This window comes from Cebus imitator, unplaced genomic scaffold (assembly GCF_001604975.1).
Source record: "Cebus imitator isolate Cc_AM_T3 unplaced genomic scaffold, Cebus_imitator-1.0 Scaffold193, whole genome shotgun sequence".
NCBI lineage: Eukaryota > Metazoa > Chordata > Mammalia > Primates > Cebidae > Cebus > Cebus imitator.
The window spans coordinates 2,814,620-2,832,502 of record NW_016107508.1 but is presented as its reverse complement, the minus strand read 5'-3'; the positions used below and the strand labels follow the sequence as shown (position 1 = coordinate 2,832,502).

Below are 17,883 nucleotides of genomic sequence, written 5' to 3'. Positions count from 1 at the left end.
AAAAAAAAAAAAGCCAAAGAGAGAGAAAAGAAAAAAGGGCAGGAAAAATAGATTACAATAGAAAATTGTGGATTTAAAGTCAAATATACCCGTAACTACATTACATATATACAGGATAAATGCTTCCATTAAAAGGCAAAAATCATGAATATGGGGTTTAAAGAACAACTATATGCTGATTACAAGATACACATAAAATATAAGAATACAAAAAAATTGAAAATTAAAAGATGGGAAAAGTTATATCATGCAAACATTCATGAAAGCTGGTATAGCTACATTAGTATAAGACAAAGTAGATTTTAACACAAAAAGTATTAGCAGAGATAAAGACATGCATTTCATAACGGTAAAACTTTCAATTAACTGAGAAGATACTGCATTCTAAATTTGTATATACCTAATAATGCAGCCTGAAAATATATAAAGCAAGCACTGACAGAACTACAAAGAGGAATAGACAAATCCACAATCATAGTAAGAGATTTTTAACACCCTGCTCTTGGTAACAGATAGAATAAATGAGCAAAAATATAATGAAAACATAGAAGATTTGAACTAAACAATTACAAATTTGATTTCATTGACACATGTAGAAAACTGTACAAGCAACTGCCAAACAGAAGTTCTTTTTAAGTTCTTTACACAGGAACATTTACAAAAATGACCATATGCTCAGCCCTAAAGAAAGTGTTAAAAATGTCAATGGAATGAAATAATACAAAGTGTATTATCTGACCACAGAAGGATAAAGCTATAAATCTCCTTCTAGATGACCTATGGGTCAAAGAAGAAACCATGAAGGATTTAGGAATCAGTGTAGCACAGGATTTAGGAATCAGCATACCACTGTGAGGTTTAAGTCACTGCAATAAGGCAAGAAGACATAAAAGGCTTATGGATTGAGAAAGAGACATTAACATTTGTATTATTCAACAATAATATAATTGTGTGTATTAAATTAATTTTTAAGCAAGACTACCATAATAAATTATTAGAACTGAAAAGTAATTTAGCAAATTTGCTGAATACAAGACGAATATAATAAAAACTAATTGCATCTACATATTAGCAACAAAGAGTCAGACAATGTAATTTTTAGAACATGTATCATTGACAATAATATTCTAAAACTAAATATCTAGAAATAAACTACAACTACACATCTACATCTAATAGACAACTAGAAAAAGAGGGCATCTTTAAAAAAAAAAGCCTAAATAAATGAAGAGATATACCATGTTCATGGATTGGAAGGTTCAATATTATAAAGATGTCAGTTTTCCAAATGAATCAAGATTATCTCAACATAGATTCAAGACAATCCCAATCAAAATAGTAGCAGTATGAGTGCTTGTATATGTTTAACTTGAAAAACTCTTGAACTTAGCAAAGAGCTAGGAATAGGCAAGATATCATTGAAGGAGGAGGAAGAAATGAAGGAGAAGAAGGGAAAAACAGAAAGAGGAGAAAGTAGGTAAAGACAAGGAAGATGAAGAGAGCAATAATAACAAGGTAAAAGGACTTCCACAGCTGGATATAAAATTTTATTATTAAGCTACTGTAATTTAAACAGTATGGTATTGATAAAAGGAAAAATATACCAGTTGAACTAAGAATCTAGAGACAGAACCATTTTTAAATAGACACTTGATTTATGACAAAAAAATGGTACCACAGAGTAGTAAGGAAAGAATAATATTTTCAATAAATAATTTTGAATCAACTGGCTATCCATAAGAGAAAGAAATTGGCCATTCCCTCATACCATATAGAAAAATTAATTCCAGATAAATCTAATAGATAAAAAACAAAAATTATAGAAGGTAACAAAAAAGCATTATAATTTGGGGGTAGGGAAGGATTTTCTTAGATAGGACATAAAAAGGATTAAATACGAAGACAAAGAATGCTAAGTTGATAACATTAAAATAACTTTAATAATAAGATATTATTAAGAAAATAAAAAACAAGGTATTTGCAACACATATAACTGACCAAGATTATATAAGAGGATATTCAAATGGCAAATAAGCATATGAAGAAATGTTCAGCTTCATTAGTAATCAGGGAAATGCAAATTATATTCACAATAAGATATTTCTACCCACCCTTAAAAATGACTAAAATTTTAAAAACTAACAAAACAAAATCACACCCAAAATGTGGAAAATAAGACAAAAAGAACTCTCATACACCACTAAGGAGAGCATAAATTAATACAACTATATTGGAAAGCTGTTTGCTATTATCCATCAAAGTTGGATATATGTACATCCTCTGATACAGAAATTCCACCTTGGGCACCTAACAAATGTATACAAGTATGCACCAAAGGACATAAACAAGGATGTTCATAGGTGCATTATTTATAAAAGCCAGAAAGAGAGAATAATCCAAACCTTCATTAGTAATAGAATGGATAGGTAAACTATGGTACATTCATTTGGCAGAATTAAGTACAGCAATAAAAATGAACAAAGTACAGTTATCCTCAACACCATGAACAAGTCACACACACACAACACACACACAGTCATATACACACAAATAAATAATAAATTATTCTATTTCTACAAAATTCTAAAACAGATGAAACTAATCTCAGGTATTGGAAGCCATGTCAGTAGTTGCCTTTGGGGTGTAAGAAGGAGCACATGGTAGGAGATGTCCCATGAATACTTATAAATTTATGATTTTCTGCATGTACGCAATGCACCAGTAAAAAAGTTTTACAACATTTTTAATTATGTAGAGATAAAATCGAGTTAATAAAAAAGATAACTAAGAACTCAGTGTGACATAAAAGAACTGGTAGAACGTCTTATACAATTCAAAAATCCAGTTGTACTTGGTAGCTTAGACCAAAATTTCACCTTGTAGTACTATCTAGAGTTAGTCTCTATCTACTTTTGCAACAGTCTGTGTCTTAGAAAGGTACAATCCCTGTCTTGGAAATGTAGAGTCTGTTTCTTGGAGGTGTATGTCTTGTGCAACATCTTTTGTCCTATAGTTCAAATGGAAACTAAACAATAACTGGTTCTGTTTCTTACTAACAAAGGCTAAATTATTTACTAGTTGGGACACGGTAACAGAAAAATTACTAAATAATTTCTTTCTCTCCCACAGAAGCAGAACAACATAACAGCTATTTTCATTGTCAAGAAACTTGTTATAATTTTTTGCATCTTTTTTTAAACAGGAGAAAAAATTGTTTTAATTATGTACATACACATGGGAGTCCCACAAAAATAGGAGACAGTAATTTTTTGCATCTTTAAGACCAAAATAATTGAAGCAGGTGTTACTGATATACACTAATAAACCAAAAAGGAACAAACATTGTACATCACCAAATTCTCATTATTTGATCTTCTTTGTATGAGCTGTAAATGTTCCCATGTTAACTATGTTTAAAAAGTAATATATAATTCTTACACATATATGTGAAAATTATGGTGAATTACTAACAATCATTAACCCTGTGTGTTCCTAGTGATTCTTTAAACTTTTCTGTGTTTGCCATCTTTTATCATAAATAGTTGGCAGGAGCCTTGTGTAATTACATACAATAGATCTTAATTGTATTTTTTAAAGTTCATCAAAACCTGGAAATAAACCAAATGTTAACAATGGTCATTTCTGGATGGTGGTGTTGTTTTTCCTCTTTACATATTGCTATAATTTTTCTGTAAGTAAATTTTCCTTTTTAAAAAAATTTTTACTTTGTATTTATTTTTTTATTTTTTGAGACGGAGAATTGGTCTCTTGCCGAGGCTTGAGTGCAATGGCACAATCTCAGTTCACTGCAACCTCAGCCTCCCATTAGCTGGGATTACAGGCATGCACCATGACACCCAGCTAATTTTTGTATTTTTAGTAGAGATGGGGTTTCACCATGTTGGCCAGGCTGGTCTCCAACTCCTGACCTCAGGTGATCTGCCTGCCTCTGCTTCCCAAAGTGCTGGGATTACAGGCATGAGCCACCGTACCTGGCTAAATTTTTAGTTTTTAAAGAGGAAATACTGTAAATCACTGGGAAAACAAACAAAGGTGCTGGTTCCTAAGAAAGCATTTTATCTTTGAGCTTCTAAGTTAATAAAATCCTGTCTCCATATAATTTTCATTATTAAGAATATTTGGAGTTATAGTGCCATTTAAATACTGATGATACTCTTTGGTATGTCTTGCAGTAGGCATTGCAGACAATTTTAATGCTTTAGCTAAGTTTAATTAAATAACTGAACTGAAAAAAGTGATGTAGTACAGTTAAAGTAAAAAAATGTGGGGTTCAAATTCAATCTGTGCCCTTATTTTTGCGTGAATTTAGGTATGTTACTTAAACTCTGTGTTCCACTCCTCATCTGTAGAACGGAAATAAGACAAGTGACTTCCCAATATTTTTGTAAGGATTAATTGACAATACATTGGTAAAACATAATATGGTGCCTTGTCCATAAATTGTGTTCAATTAGGAGAGGGCTAAAATAATTAGATAATATAATAAGCAACTAAACAATGTCTGACAAGCAGCCAGTAGTGGATAAGTAGTAATCTAGAGACCAGAATGATTATTTTTCTGTGATCTTTTGTTTCCTACACAGAATGCCATGGTCTACTAGAATGGGAGTTTCAAGAGAGCTACTTCCCAGGGCCTAGGACAGTGCCTGGAGGGCAGCAGGCATGCCATAACAGACTGCTGAAAGAATGGAAGCAGGACCATGTCATTGCAAGGACGAACTGAAGAATGAAAGGTCTTAGAGATATCTTGATTCAGAGAGCACAAGAAAAGATGAAAGTTGCTCTGGTTGTAGTGGGCATAGGCTGAGCTATTTCAGTGAAGACAGGTTTGACTGAACCTTCCTGGGGCAATGGCCACAGGGATAGGTGGAAGTAGCTGTCAGTTTGCTGGGCTTTTGGGATGCTCAGAACAGGCAAATGTCATCAAGTGGCTTCTCAATTTAAAACCTGTACCTGGTGTCACTTTGCTGTTTGGATAAAATTCAAACTCCTTCCCAGGCCTATCAGCCTCTTGCCTGACCTCTGGCTACTCTCCTCCTCTCACTCCAATGTCTGGCTGCACTGGACTTTTTCCAGCTCCTAAATACTAACATGCTATCTTCTGCCTGCAGTGCCTTCTGCCTTCCAACTCATGCTTTATCCACTCGTGGCTCACCTGTTTCTGACATCTAGTATGTACATATCCTTCAGGTATCAGCTTAAATGTCACTTACTTGAGAACCTTCCTTAACAAATACCCCTTCCCAAACTTGCCCATCCTCCTGGTGAGGTTAGAGACCCTTCCTGTGTGTCCCCAAAGTTCTCTGAATTTGCTCTACTTTAAAACTTATTACCCTTTAAGTCAGTTTTGGGGTCTTTCCTTGACAATTAGACTGTAAGCTCCAAAACATTAATGATTTTCATGTTTTCTTTACTGCTTCACCAAGAGTGCCGAGAATAATGTCTGCCTAATAGTAGCCATTCCGTAAACATTTGTTGAATAAAATGAATGGATTTCCATATCTAGATTGTAGTACATTCCATGAGGTCTGGTTTTTTGTTGGTTCCTGTATCATTAACAGAAAGTAGTGTCTGGCACAGAGTAGTTACTCATCAAATATTTATTGAATAGATAAATGTTATTTAATACTGATTATCCATTTAAACTTCATGTAAGTGCTTATTTCAGGGATCAAATGAGACGTTAGTGTCAAATATTTCAGTTGTTTCACCTTTTATTCTATTAATGCTTCCATATTTTGTGCTGCTTTTACATTTGAATTATTCACTTAGCAACACTTAAACATTCTCTGCTATCTGTGATATATAGCACCAAGGATACCAATTCCCAATTTTGAAAAATGTACTTACTATCTACCTTTGTTGTTTTTATTATTGCTATCATGTAGTTTGGGTTTAGAATAAGCCCACCAAGGGCCACCAAAGCCCAAACAACAAGTATCGCTATCTCTAATACTTGATTTTAAGTCTTTCATCAAGGAAAATAAATCAGACACCTGAATTCAGTTAAATCCCCTTGAAAACCACCTCAAATCACCTTTGTAAATAGCAGTAATGCAAACAAATAAGTAGATTCTCAGAACATCAGTATGCAATCCTACAATAACCTGGAGAAAAGTTAACCTTGCAAAATATCCATCTCTCTCATTCTCAGAAAAATAGATCTAGAATTAAGTGGGGCAAAAAGGTGAAGAAGGGCATCAAAATTCCATTAGCCATAGGTTTCTTCTTTTATTTAATATTATATAAATATAAACAACCTTCTAGGGCCTGGAGGTTGTTGATCTGTTTGTTTGTTTTGCAGGGTTTTTTTTTTTTTTGTAGATATCTGTCATTGCATTTAAAGTTAATGTTCTCTTCATTATTAATTATACCAAGATTCATCCACTGTTGACTTGCTAAGCAACCAGGCTATCGGGGTCATTTTTTATTTGTTTTTTTGAGACAGTCTCACTCAGTCACCCAGGCTGGAGTGCAGTAGCACAATCTCGGCTCACTGCAACCTCCGCCTACTGGGATCAAGCGATTCTTCTGCCTCAGCCTTCCAAGTAGCTGGGATTATAGGCACAAACAACCACAACTGTCTAATTTTTGTATTTTTAGTAGAGACGGGGTTTCACATGTTGGCTAGGCCGGTCTCAAACACCAGACCTCAGGTGATCCACCCGTCTCAGTCTCCCAAAGTGCTGGGATTACAGGTGTGAGCCACCACGCCTGGCCTATCAGGATCATTTAATTTTTATTTAGTACATAAGCTGGTGATATTGAAAGTGCTGCAAGTCTTCTTATCAGAGCAGAATCAGCTAGTTGGAGTTTCTGCTAAATGATGAGCAAATGTGCAGCATCACTCTCACTGCTCATGCCTGTGGCATGATTAATGGTAGCCAGAGTTAAGACCCTCAGCTAATGGTATATCAAATGGGACTGGGACATAAGGCAATTTGCCCTGATGCCATAAATGCTTTTGAAATTGATTTGAACTAATTCATCTTTAAACCATTTAGTTTCAGAAAGGATTTATGACCATGTCCAAAGGCACAGTAAATATAATCCAGCAAGATAAAAATATATGTATGAGTAGGTGAGGCCAATGTGGCACAGGAGAAATACATATGGGGCATCACAGGGCTCCTCTCCTCTTACCTGTGTACTGCAACCCCCTGTACTCGCTTATTGCCCCAGGAGGTTTTAAATTGGGCCAGTAGTGGAAAAGCATTTGCACAGCTGGAGGCTTCACTTGTGAAGGCCCATACGCAATCACATACAAAAGATCCTAAAGGAAACAGCAAGCATATTTTGACTTAGCATCATGAAATAAAAATAAAGGTACAGACTTCAACATTACCAAAGCAGTGAAAATTCTAATGGAGGGGTTTGAGGTGAGTAATTTCTCTGGAATCTCATGCAGTCATGTTTCACAGATTAGATCACATTAAAACATTATATTTGTATGATTTGTGTATTTATTGGTCCTTCTGTAAATGAGCCCTCACAGGTAGTGTGCAAAGTACTTTATCTTTTAACAAATTCATCTCTAATCAGATTGATGTTAAAGAAAGATTTTAGAATAACATAAGCCACTTTGCCAAATACTGCATTTGAAAAAATATTTTCCTAATCACATTTCTTAAACATTCACATCTCCTATTTAAAAGAGGACAGATTCTCAAGCAACCTTTCAAATTAAATAAAACTGTCATAACATATAATATTAGCTTAATTCCAAGAATAAGATATATCCAATTACTTTATCCGTCAAGACACGATGTTCTGAAAGTATTTCTGCTCTGAATGATAAATAATTAACAATTTAAAAAAGAATTATAGGTTCTGCCACATCAAAATATTAGGACATCAACAAGTTTGACCTAAACAACAGTTTTATTATGTAAATAATTTTTACTTTATTGTGCAAATTAAGTTTGTGACTATGGGTTAAATTTGACCCAAAACTTACTTTCCAGACTTCTTGTTTATATTTCATGAGGCATTCCAGTAATTGACAATGATACACTGTAATGTAGAAAACGTAATTCATACATGAAATGTAAATACCAGACAAAACATCTTTTGATATAAATATAACAAATTTCTTCAGTATGACTTTTCAGTCTCTAATCATTAAATAAGAAATAACTTCTCTCCATATATTCATGCTTTAAAAAAATCACTTAAGCCCTTGACTTTATTAAGCTTTGTTCCAAGGTCTTTGAGAAGTATTTCGTGCTTCATGTTAACAATGGAAATATTTTTAAAGTCCCTAGTAATCATACATTCACAAAATAAACTTATATAAACATAAGATCTACATAGGAAAAAAAAACTAGCCCAACAGAATCATAATAAAAGCTCACGTTTATTGAGCATTCATTATTTGCTAGATACTGTAGAAAGAGCTTTATATGTATTATCTTACAATTGCCATGGCGCAGTTAGGACACTAAGACTCAGTGTCCAGCTTGCCTAAGGTTGAATGGATAGCAAGTGACAGACTTGATGGATTAGAGTGGAGTTTTTCATTTCATCCTCAGTTCCATCTTGTAGAGGAATTTTTAGAAGCTACACAACATCAAGCTTCCTTGACTTGCTTATCTTCATTTGGGGAAGAAAGATACTTTCAACCTAGTTAGATGCCTTTTGATACCTTCCTTAATCTATATTCCAGGCCTGTCCTTACACTGAAGTAGTTCATACTTTATTCACTAGTGACCTCCCTGTCATTCAATCCAATGCACATTTTTCAGTCTGCATCTTACTTAAATTTTCAGCCACATTCAGTACTGCTGACTACTGTCTCCTTTTTGAAACACTCTTTTCTTGGCTTCATAATATGAATGACCCTCCCCTGTCTCCTGTGGTGGACAATACTGTTGCTACCTAACTGCTGCCAACACCCTTTTTTGCTTGTCCAATTGCCAGTTGATATGGTTAAACTGTGTCCCCACCCAGATCTCCTCTTGAATTGTAATCCCCAGGTTTTAGGAAGAAACCTAGTGGAAAGTGTTTGGATCATGGGGGCAGTTTCCACGATGCTGTTCTCATGATAGTGAGTGAGTTCTCACAAGATCTGAAGGTTTCATAAAGGCAGTTTTCCCTGCAATTGCTAGCTCTCTCTTTCCTTTGCTTCCCCTTCACCTTCTACCATGATTGTAAGTTTCCTGAGGCTTCCCCAGCCATACGGAACGGGGAGTCAATTAAACCTCTTTTCTTTATAAATTACCCAGTCTCTGGCAGTTCTTTATAGTAGTGTAAAATGGACTCAGACACCAATACAAAGAGTACAAAAGCAAGATACTTTCCCAGGGCCCCTTGCAGCTAGAGGTAGCCATGTAACTCAGTTCTGGACAGTAAGAACAAAGAGAAAATCTGCTGGAGAGCTTCTGAGACATACTTTCTCCCTCTGATAAAACAAAAGAGGTACACCAGGAGACTTTTCTCTTAATGACCCTGCTTGATCCTATTACCTGTTTTTGGATGTAGTCATGTGAGGTTATAATAATCTCCACAGTGGCAGCCTTCTTACAAATATAAGGGGAATTCCAAGATCTCAGCCCCCTGATATTGCGGAGCCATCTTCAGGACATCCTACTGAGTAAACAACCAAAGTGCTTATACCTTAAAGCCTCTGTCAGCCAAAGACATCCTAACAGATGCAACCTTTCTACCTCTTTGGAGAGCTCATCCTCTTCCACTGGGCCATTATCTGTTGGAGTTCCTGAAGGCCTAGTCACAGAACCACTCCACATTTCATTTGTTCTCTGCTCTCCCCTAAGCAATCTCAGGCTCATACCCAACTTCAGTGGCCATCTATATGCAATTCAGTGAAGGTCACTGGAGACTTGTCTATGAGCTCAAAGTTCATTAGTTCTAGTCCAAAGTTCTGTTCTGAGCTCCAGACCCATAATACAACTACCTAATCACCATCTCCTGTTAGATGTCTCAAAGATACCATGAACACAACACGTCTGAAACAGATCTCAAGATCCTCCTTCAGAGGTCTGATCTTCTTCCAATGCCTCCTTTATCAGTGAGTAGAACCACTGTTACAGTTTGGATCTGTGTCCCCACCAAATATCATGTTTAATTGTAATCCCCAATGTTGGAGGTAGGGCCCGGTGGAAGGTGATTGGACGACACCAGTGGATCCTTCATGAATGATTTAGTACCATCCCTTTGGTGCTGTTCTCATGATAGAGTTCTCACAACATCTGCTTGTTTAAAAACATGTGGTGCTTCCCCTTCTCTCTCTTCCTCCTGCTCCAGCCATATGTAAGATATGCTTCCCCTTTGCCTTTTACCATGATTATGAGTTTTCTGAAGCCCTCCTTAGAGGCAGGAGCCACTGTGCTTCCTGTACAGCTTAAAGAACCATGAGTCAATGATACCTCTTTTCTTTATAAATTACCCAGTCTCAGGTATTTCTTTATAGCAGTGCAACAACAAACTAATACAACCATCATGTATCCAGTTAGTACATCCAGAAACCCACTCTACCCAATATGTCACCAAGTCCTATCAATGTTACTTCCTAAATAGCTCTCAGATAGATCTGCTTTTTCTTCTGTTTCAATTGTCCCTGCCTTTAAAGTGCCTAGACAAATGCAATGATCTCCTTCCAGGTCAATCTATATCCAACTTGGCTTTTCAGTCCATTCTCAACTGCAGCAAGGGTGACACACAACACAGCCCACTGAAAGCCCTTCAGCAGCTTCCCATTAGATTTGGAAAAAAACACAGGAGGACTCCCTAACAGAGCTCACAACATCCTGCATGTTCCAGACCATGGAACTCTAAATCTAATCTCACACCAGGGAGCTCTCACTCTGAGGTCCAGCTACACTGACCCTTCAGTCTCAGCTGTTTGCCAGACTGCACAGTGACACATGAGATTCCTCTTCCTGAACCACCCCTCCTTGTAGGCCTTGTTCACACGACTCATCCTGCAGTTCTCAAACCAAAGGTTACTTCCTCAAAGAAGCCCTCCTGATTTCCTCAATAAAAGCAAAATTTGCTTTTATAGAGTCTTATAGCATAACATACTTGCACTTCTCACAAGTGAAACTTTACACTTGATTTTATAATTATTTGATTAATGTCTTCTTGCTCTCACCCAACCATATTGATAAGCTTCCTGAGATGAGGATGGGGTCAGTCCCATGTCACTAACTATGGAGTGCCTAGCACATGGTGGATACTACCAATTGCATAGGCACTCTAGAATTGGAAATTTGGTCTTAAGCCATCACTGAATTCTCAAGTGCAGATGTTCCAAGACACTTTCTGTTACACAGTGTCTGCTATTCTCCACAGATCTGCTATATGAACCTTGTTCAGAGCCATCCACTGACCCATGAACATACCTGGACAGTTTCTTTGTTAAAACAGCTTCCCCTCCCAGAATGCCCCATTTACCTTATCAATAAAAACTCTATCCAGCCGGGCACAGTGGCTCATGCCTGTAATCCCAGCATTTTGGGAGGTCAAGACAGGTGGATCACTTGAGGTCAGGAGTTTGAGGCCAGTATGGCCAACATGACAAAACCCCGTCTCTACTAAAAATACAAAAATTAGCCAGGCATGGTGACATGGGCCTGTAGTCCCAGCTACTGGAGAGGCTGAGGCAGGAGAATCACTTGAGCCCAGGAGGCGGAGGTTGCAGCGAACCATGCCACTGTACTCTAGCCAGTACGACAGAGTGAGATTCCATCTCAAAAAAAAAAAAAAAGAAAGAAAAAAAAAGAAAATCCTCTGTCCATAATTTAAGACCCATCCTTGGCCCAAGTGACACAAAGTCTTTACTGATCATTTCGATCCATACAGCTCCCTCCTTCTGATGAACTAACACTGCCTAGTGTATTTATTTAGTACTCCTATGTACTACATTACGTTGTTAACTAATGACTTGTGTGAATATACCTGATCTTTCCAATTAGAGGTAAGCTTCATAGCAAGCACTGTATCTTATGTTTTGTGTGGTTTTCACAATGTCCAGCACAGTCTCCTGTATATAGAAGGTGCTCAATAAATGCTGGTTACTTAAGCAAGGATTGGGCTGTATCCTTGATAAACAATCAACTACAAGGACCAAGTTGCCAGTTGCTGCTGCTTCTAGTAAAAATTCAAACAACAGAACAATGCCCTACCTCTTGGTCCCAGAGAGGCCCTGGTGGATATTGCCTCGCTTAAGTGCTTCCTACATCACAAGACTAGCTTTGGGTCCCAACTGAAATTCCTAGTGTAGAGTAGCTGGTTATAAACATTTCCTCATGAACAAATAAAGATACAGATTTTAAAATAACAGATGCAACTCTATCTGACCACAGTAGTTTTCCAGTGAAACATTCAACTCAACATTCAACTCCAAGAAGAAAATGGCAAATTGTATGGATTTGCTATTTGTTGAGAATTTACAACGTGTCAGTCACTAAAGTAAGCATTTTACATATATGTAAACCATTAAATCTTTATAGCAGCATTTTAAAGTACTGCAGGAAAAATCATTTCCATTTTATAGATGAGGACACTTGGTTTTGGGGGGTAAAATCTTGCTCAAGTTTTCACTAACTGGCAATTTGCAGGTAAGCTCAGATGTGAATCCACATACAATTAATCTCGAAGCACTCTGCTTTACTACCACCCATCTAGCTTAGAAATTCAGACCACACTCTCATGATCAGACTCTAACTAGATTCCAAATAAATGGTTTTATTAAGGACATAATATATAATGAATATAATAGTTTGATTATTTTAAACCAAACATATATAAGATATAATTTCCCCTACTATATATTAATTACATCTATATATAATAATCATAAGAGATTTCAGACTTAGAGAATGCTAGAGAATGTTTGTGCCACCTCAAAATTCTTATGTTAAATATACACCCCTGAGGCCAGGGGCAGTGGCTCACGCCTGTAATCCCAGCACTTTGGGAGGCCAAGACAGGTGGATCACAGGTCAGGAGTTCAAGGCCAGTCTGGCCAAGATGGTGAAACCCCATCCCTACTAAAACTATGAAAATTAGCTGGCATGATGGTGTGCACCTGTAATCCCAGCTACCCGGGAGACTGAGGTCGGAGAATCGCTTGAACCTGGGAGGTGGAGGTTGCAGTGCGCTGAGATAACACCACTGCACTCCAGCCTGGGTGAGAGAGCAAGACTCCACCTCAAAAATAATAATAATAATAATCCAAACCCCCTAATGTGATAGTATTAAGAAGTGGAGCCTTTAGGAGGTGATTAATACCCTTATAAAAGAGGCCCCAGAGAACTCCCTTGCCCTTTCTGCCATGTGAGGACATAATGGAATGACAGCCATTCATGAACCAGGAAATGAGTTCTCATAGATCATCCAATCTACCAGCACCTTGATTTTAGACTTCCCAGCCCCTGGAATTATGAGAAACAAATGTACATTGCTTATAAGTCATTCAGTTTATAGGATTTTGTTATAGCAACCCAAATGGACTAAGACAGAAAATTGGAACTGAGAAGTGGGGTGCTGCTGTAACAAAGAGCTAAAAATGTGGAAGCGGCTTTGGAACTGGTAACAGGAAGGGGCTGGAAGCGTTTTGATGTGCAGGCTAGAAAATAAGCCTATATTGCCATGAATAGACCTTTAAAAGCAATTCTGGCAAGGGCTGAAAAAGGAAAGAGGAAAGCTATAGAAAAAGCCTCAATCTTAGAGAATACCTAAATGATCCTGAAGAGATGTTAGTATAAATATGGACAGTAAAGGCAATTCTGATGCGATCTCAGACAGAAATAAGAAATACATTACTGGAAAGTGGAGGAAAGGCCATCCTTGCTATAAAATGGCAAAGAACTTGTATGGATTTGCTATTTATTGCAAATTGTGTTCGTGTCCTCATGTTTTGTGGAAGGTAGAACTTGTGAGTGATAAAATTGGATACTTGGCTAAGAAAATTTCTTAACAAAGTGTTGAAGGAGCAGCTGGATTTCTTCTGACTGCTTATATTGTAATAAAATGTGAGAAGAGAGAATGATCCAAAGACAGAATTGTTAATCAAAGAGGAAGAACTTAAAGATTTGGAAAACTCTCAGCCTCTCTGCATTGAAAGAATTAAGAAGGCTGTTAGGAAAAGAATGATGAGAGTGTAGCTAAGTGATCATTTAACAAGGTTAGTCAGCCATCTCAACAGAAGCCAGGAGGTATTGTCCAAAACAGTGGAAGAATGACCCCAGAGGCAATTCAGAAATCCTCTGCACTGCCCCTCCCATCACAGATCCAGAGTGCAAGGACCCTGGGGGAATAATGGTTCCAAAGGAGAGGCCACCAGCACTTTTGACACCTCAGGGCATGCCACCCCCTCACAAGGTACCTTCTCACATTGTAAAATTCAGTCCCATACTCCCATGCCTGACTGTTCAGCTGCCCTTTGGCCAGAGAAGCATGCACTGTACTCAGCAAAGGCATGGGGGTGTAGTAGCCTCCACCTACATTTCAAAGGATGCCCAGGAGAGCTGGAACCCCTCCCTGAGAAAGTCATGGCACAGGACCCCAGCCTGCAGAGTGTGGGGCAGGAAGGGAACCACTGTGAGGGCAGGGTCACTATAGAGAGCCCCCACTAGGGCAATTCCCAGCAAGCCATGGAGGCAGAGCTACACAAAATCATAGAAACAGGACCTTGGGGGCCCAACCCCTAGATGGCAAAGCTGCAATAGAGGGCCACCACCTCAGTGGGACCAGAAGAGAGAACTCTTACCCCAATGGGTTTGGAAGGTGGGACCTCCACCCCAGTGGGCCTGGAAGGCAGAGTATCAAGTCAGAGAAGGTAATTTTCAAGCTTTAAGGTATGATGTGGTTGGGTTTTAGACCTACTTGGGACCTGTTACCCTTTTTTTCTTTCCCATTTCTCCCTTTCGGATGGGAATATCTTTATATGCCTGTCCCACCATTGTATTTTGGAAGCCTATAACTTGTTTGATTTCATAGGCTCACAGCTGGAGAGGAAATTGCCTCAGGAAATTGCCTCACTCATATCAGATTTAGATGGTATTTACATGAGACTTTGGACTCTTGAGTTCATGCTGAAATGAGTTACGATTTTCGGGGCTATTGGGGTGGAATGAATGTTTTACATATGAGAATAACATGAATTTGGGGGAAGGGGGTGGAATACTATAGATAAATGCTTGTGTCTTCTCATAATTTATATGCTGCCAGACATGGTGGTTTATGCTTGTAATCCTAGTACTTTGGGAGTCTAAGGCAGGGGGATCACTTGAAATCAGGTGTCTGGGACCAGTCTGGGAAAACTAATGAGACCCTGTCTCTAAAGAAAATTTAAAAATTAGCCAGATGTGGTAGCACATGCCTGTAGTCCCAGCTACTCAAGAGGCTGAGGCAGGAGAATCACTTGAGCCAGGCAGGTCAAGGTTGCAGAGAGCCATAATTGCACCACTGCACTCCAGCCTGAGTAACAGAGTAAGACTCTGTATCTAAAAACAAATTTTTCAATTTGTATATTAAACCCCTAACCCTCAATATGATGGTATTCAGAGTTGGGGCCTTCAGGAAATAATGAGGTCATTAGGGCAGAGCCATTATGCATGGGATTAGTGCCTTTACAAAAGAGGCTTCAGAGAAGTCCCTTTCCCTCCCACCATTTAAGGACACAACACAAAGATGGCCATCCATGAACCAGGATGCAGGACCTCGCCGGACATCAACTCTGCTGGCACCTTGACCATAGACTTCCCACCCTCCAGAACTATGAGAAATAAAAGTTGCTGCTTATCAGCCACTCAGTTTATATTTTTGTTATGACCCAACGGACTAAGACAGAAGATGCACTCCAGACTAAGAAGCATTAAGATTTTGAAATGAAAAAAATATTTTTCCTCGTTCTGAGTCAATTATTATTTATTACGTAATTAGATAGCTAAAAAAAAAGAACAAAAAACAGTGTCACCAGATTTGTTTACTTTCCAAATAAACATTAAATGAAAATAAAAAAGAGTTTATATCTTAGCATATGACTAACGGCCCCTGTTTCGGTCAGTTTTCCAAAATTATCTGCAATTACACTGACAAATGAAAATCAAAGAGTAAATGTGAAAATCTGTTCAACATTGCTAGTAATGAAAGAACTACAAATCAAAACAATGGGATATTAATATTCATCTGTCAAATATTATAATAATGACAAATCACAATAAGACAAGTACTTTCACATACTATTGGAAATATTGAAAAATTCTCAAGTCCTTTAACTTATTAATCCCTTTTATTGATTTATTCTAAGGAAATAATCAGAAATATAGTAAAAGGTTTATGTTTAAGGATATTTGTGTGCACTAGAGTAGCCAATTTACCAAAATATTAACAGTGGTTATCTGTTGTTCTTAGAATTGCAGGTTATTTTTATATTTCTAATTGTACTATTTCTATATATTCAATCCATTTCCAGTCAATGTTCTAAAATTGTGTCCTCAAATATTCTAAAAATATCACTAGCCACCGAGATCACTGCTAATAACAATGGGTAAGATAAATTGATTTTGACTCAAAAGTCTGTTTCCTACACATCTCTATGATGAAATTAAGGTCTAGCCTGCTTGTTTGATGTCTTGTTTAATTATTGGATTAGAATTAGTCAAACCATTCCAATTTCTGCTTACCTGGATTGGATGTGTACTGCATTGCAATCATTAGCATGGACGATGCAGAGAGGTTAACATGGGCTGGTACGCCTTCTCTCCTTGAGGAGCCCACTGCAATCAAAAGCGTTTTGATTAGACACAATTTAATCTCTACATATACATGTTACTTTGCACAGAGCATGAGAGATAAGAAGGAACTTTAAAAAAAAACAAAAACAAATTCCAATAAAGTCAATGGAAGTTTTGTACAAATGAAACCATAAAATTTGTCCTAGTATACAAATGCTACAGTTGTCATTATCCATAGGAAAATCTAGTGAGAATTTATAAGGAGACAGAACAATGCCAGAAAGTGATGTAATGGCTTTATCAGAGTTGTACTTAGATGGGATCTCTAACCCCAAGATGTTTGTATTTAGATGGAAAAAAAAGAAAAAAACAGAATCCTCTATGTGCCCAAAGACAGTGCACATGCTGAAGGGTATCCAATGAGAAAATAATAAAAAAAGGTTTTTAAACTCAAACTGAATGTATTACTTTTTAGAGACGCAGATGAAATAATAGTTTACTTATATAACATCAATTTAGTTACAATACAAATTCTAAATCACATATTATAAAAAATAATATTATTAATTTAAATAGTATTTTCAACTTTCACATATCATTAAACAGTTTTATTCAAACCTTCACATGTAACTTCATCATTAATGTCTTCATTAACATGAGAATCACTTTTTTAGTTTTCCAGAGCTTACCATCTTCATATTCGTCTGAGTTGTTAGAAATAAAGCAATTTTTAAATCTGTGAATAACACAGTTGCTGGGCCTTTTATCCTATGCCAACAAGCATAAAATCACAAAGCAAATTGGTGTCCTTAAAATCCATCATATCACTGTATAATCATGGTCTCCACTCACAAATTGCTTTTAAGACATCTTTAAGTGGCTTGTTTAAGATGAAATCAAATACCATATTAAATTTCTTTGCCTCTCTTTTTTAAGAGAGTATATCAGGTCACCCCTTCAGGTATTTTTAGCACTGATGGAAGTCATTTGGGGAAATACACTGTCTCCCAAGAGGACTTTCTTATTTCAAACACAGTAATTGAGAGGAGCCACCACAGGAGAAACTTTATTAGGACTCAAAAGTAAAATAAATTCCTCTTTTCTCAGGGAAAATTCCAGAAGTAGAAGAAACCTCTCCTTATACTTGGGCTTGTGTGGCAGA

At 37.1% G+C, this 17,883-nt stretch overlaps 1 protein-coding gene across 16 annotated transcripts in view; it reads right to left on the bottom strand.

Moving 5' to 3' along the window:
• The window catches only part of UNC79 (unc-79 homolog, NALCN channel complex subunit), a 276,166-nt gene that overhangs the window by 198,533 nt on the left and 59,750 nt on the right, over positions 1-17,883 (bottom strand). For 15 of the 16 annotated variants that reach the window (XM_017547000.2, XM_017546992.2, XM_037745180.1 and 12 more), the window contains 3 exons: positions 16,671-16,763; positions 7,979-8,034; positions 7,165-7,294 (listed from right to left, as the gene is read on the bottom strand). The exons of the other annotated variant lie outside the window; for it this stretch is intronic. In XM_017547000.2, coding sequence (XP_017402489.1) covers positions 7,165-7,294; positions 7,979-8,034; positions 16,671-16,763 — 279 coding nt within the window. The remainder of the gene's footprint in view (positions 1-7,164; positions 7,295-7,978; positions 8,035-16,670; positions 16,764-17,883) is intronic. 16 annotated transcript variants of the gene reach the window in all.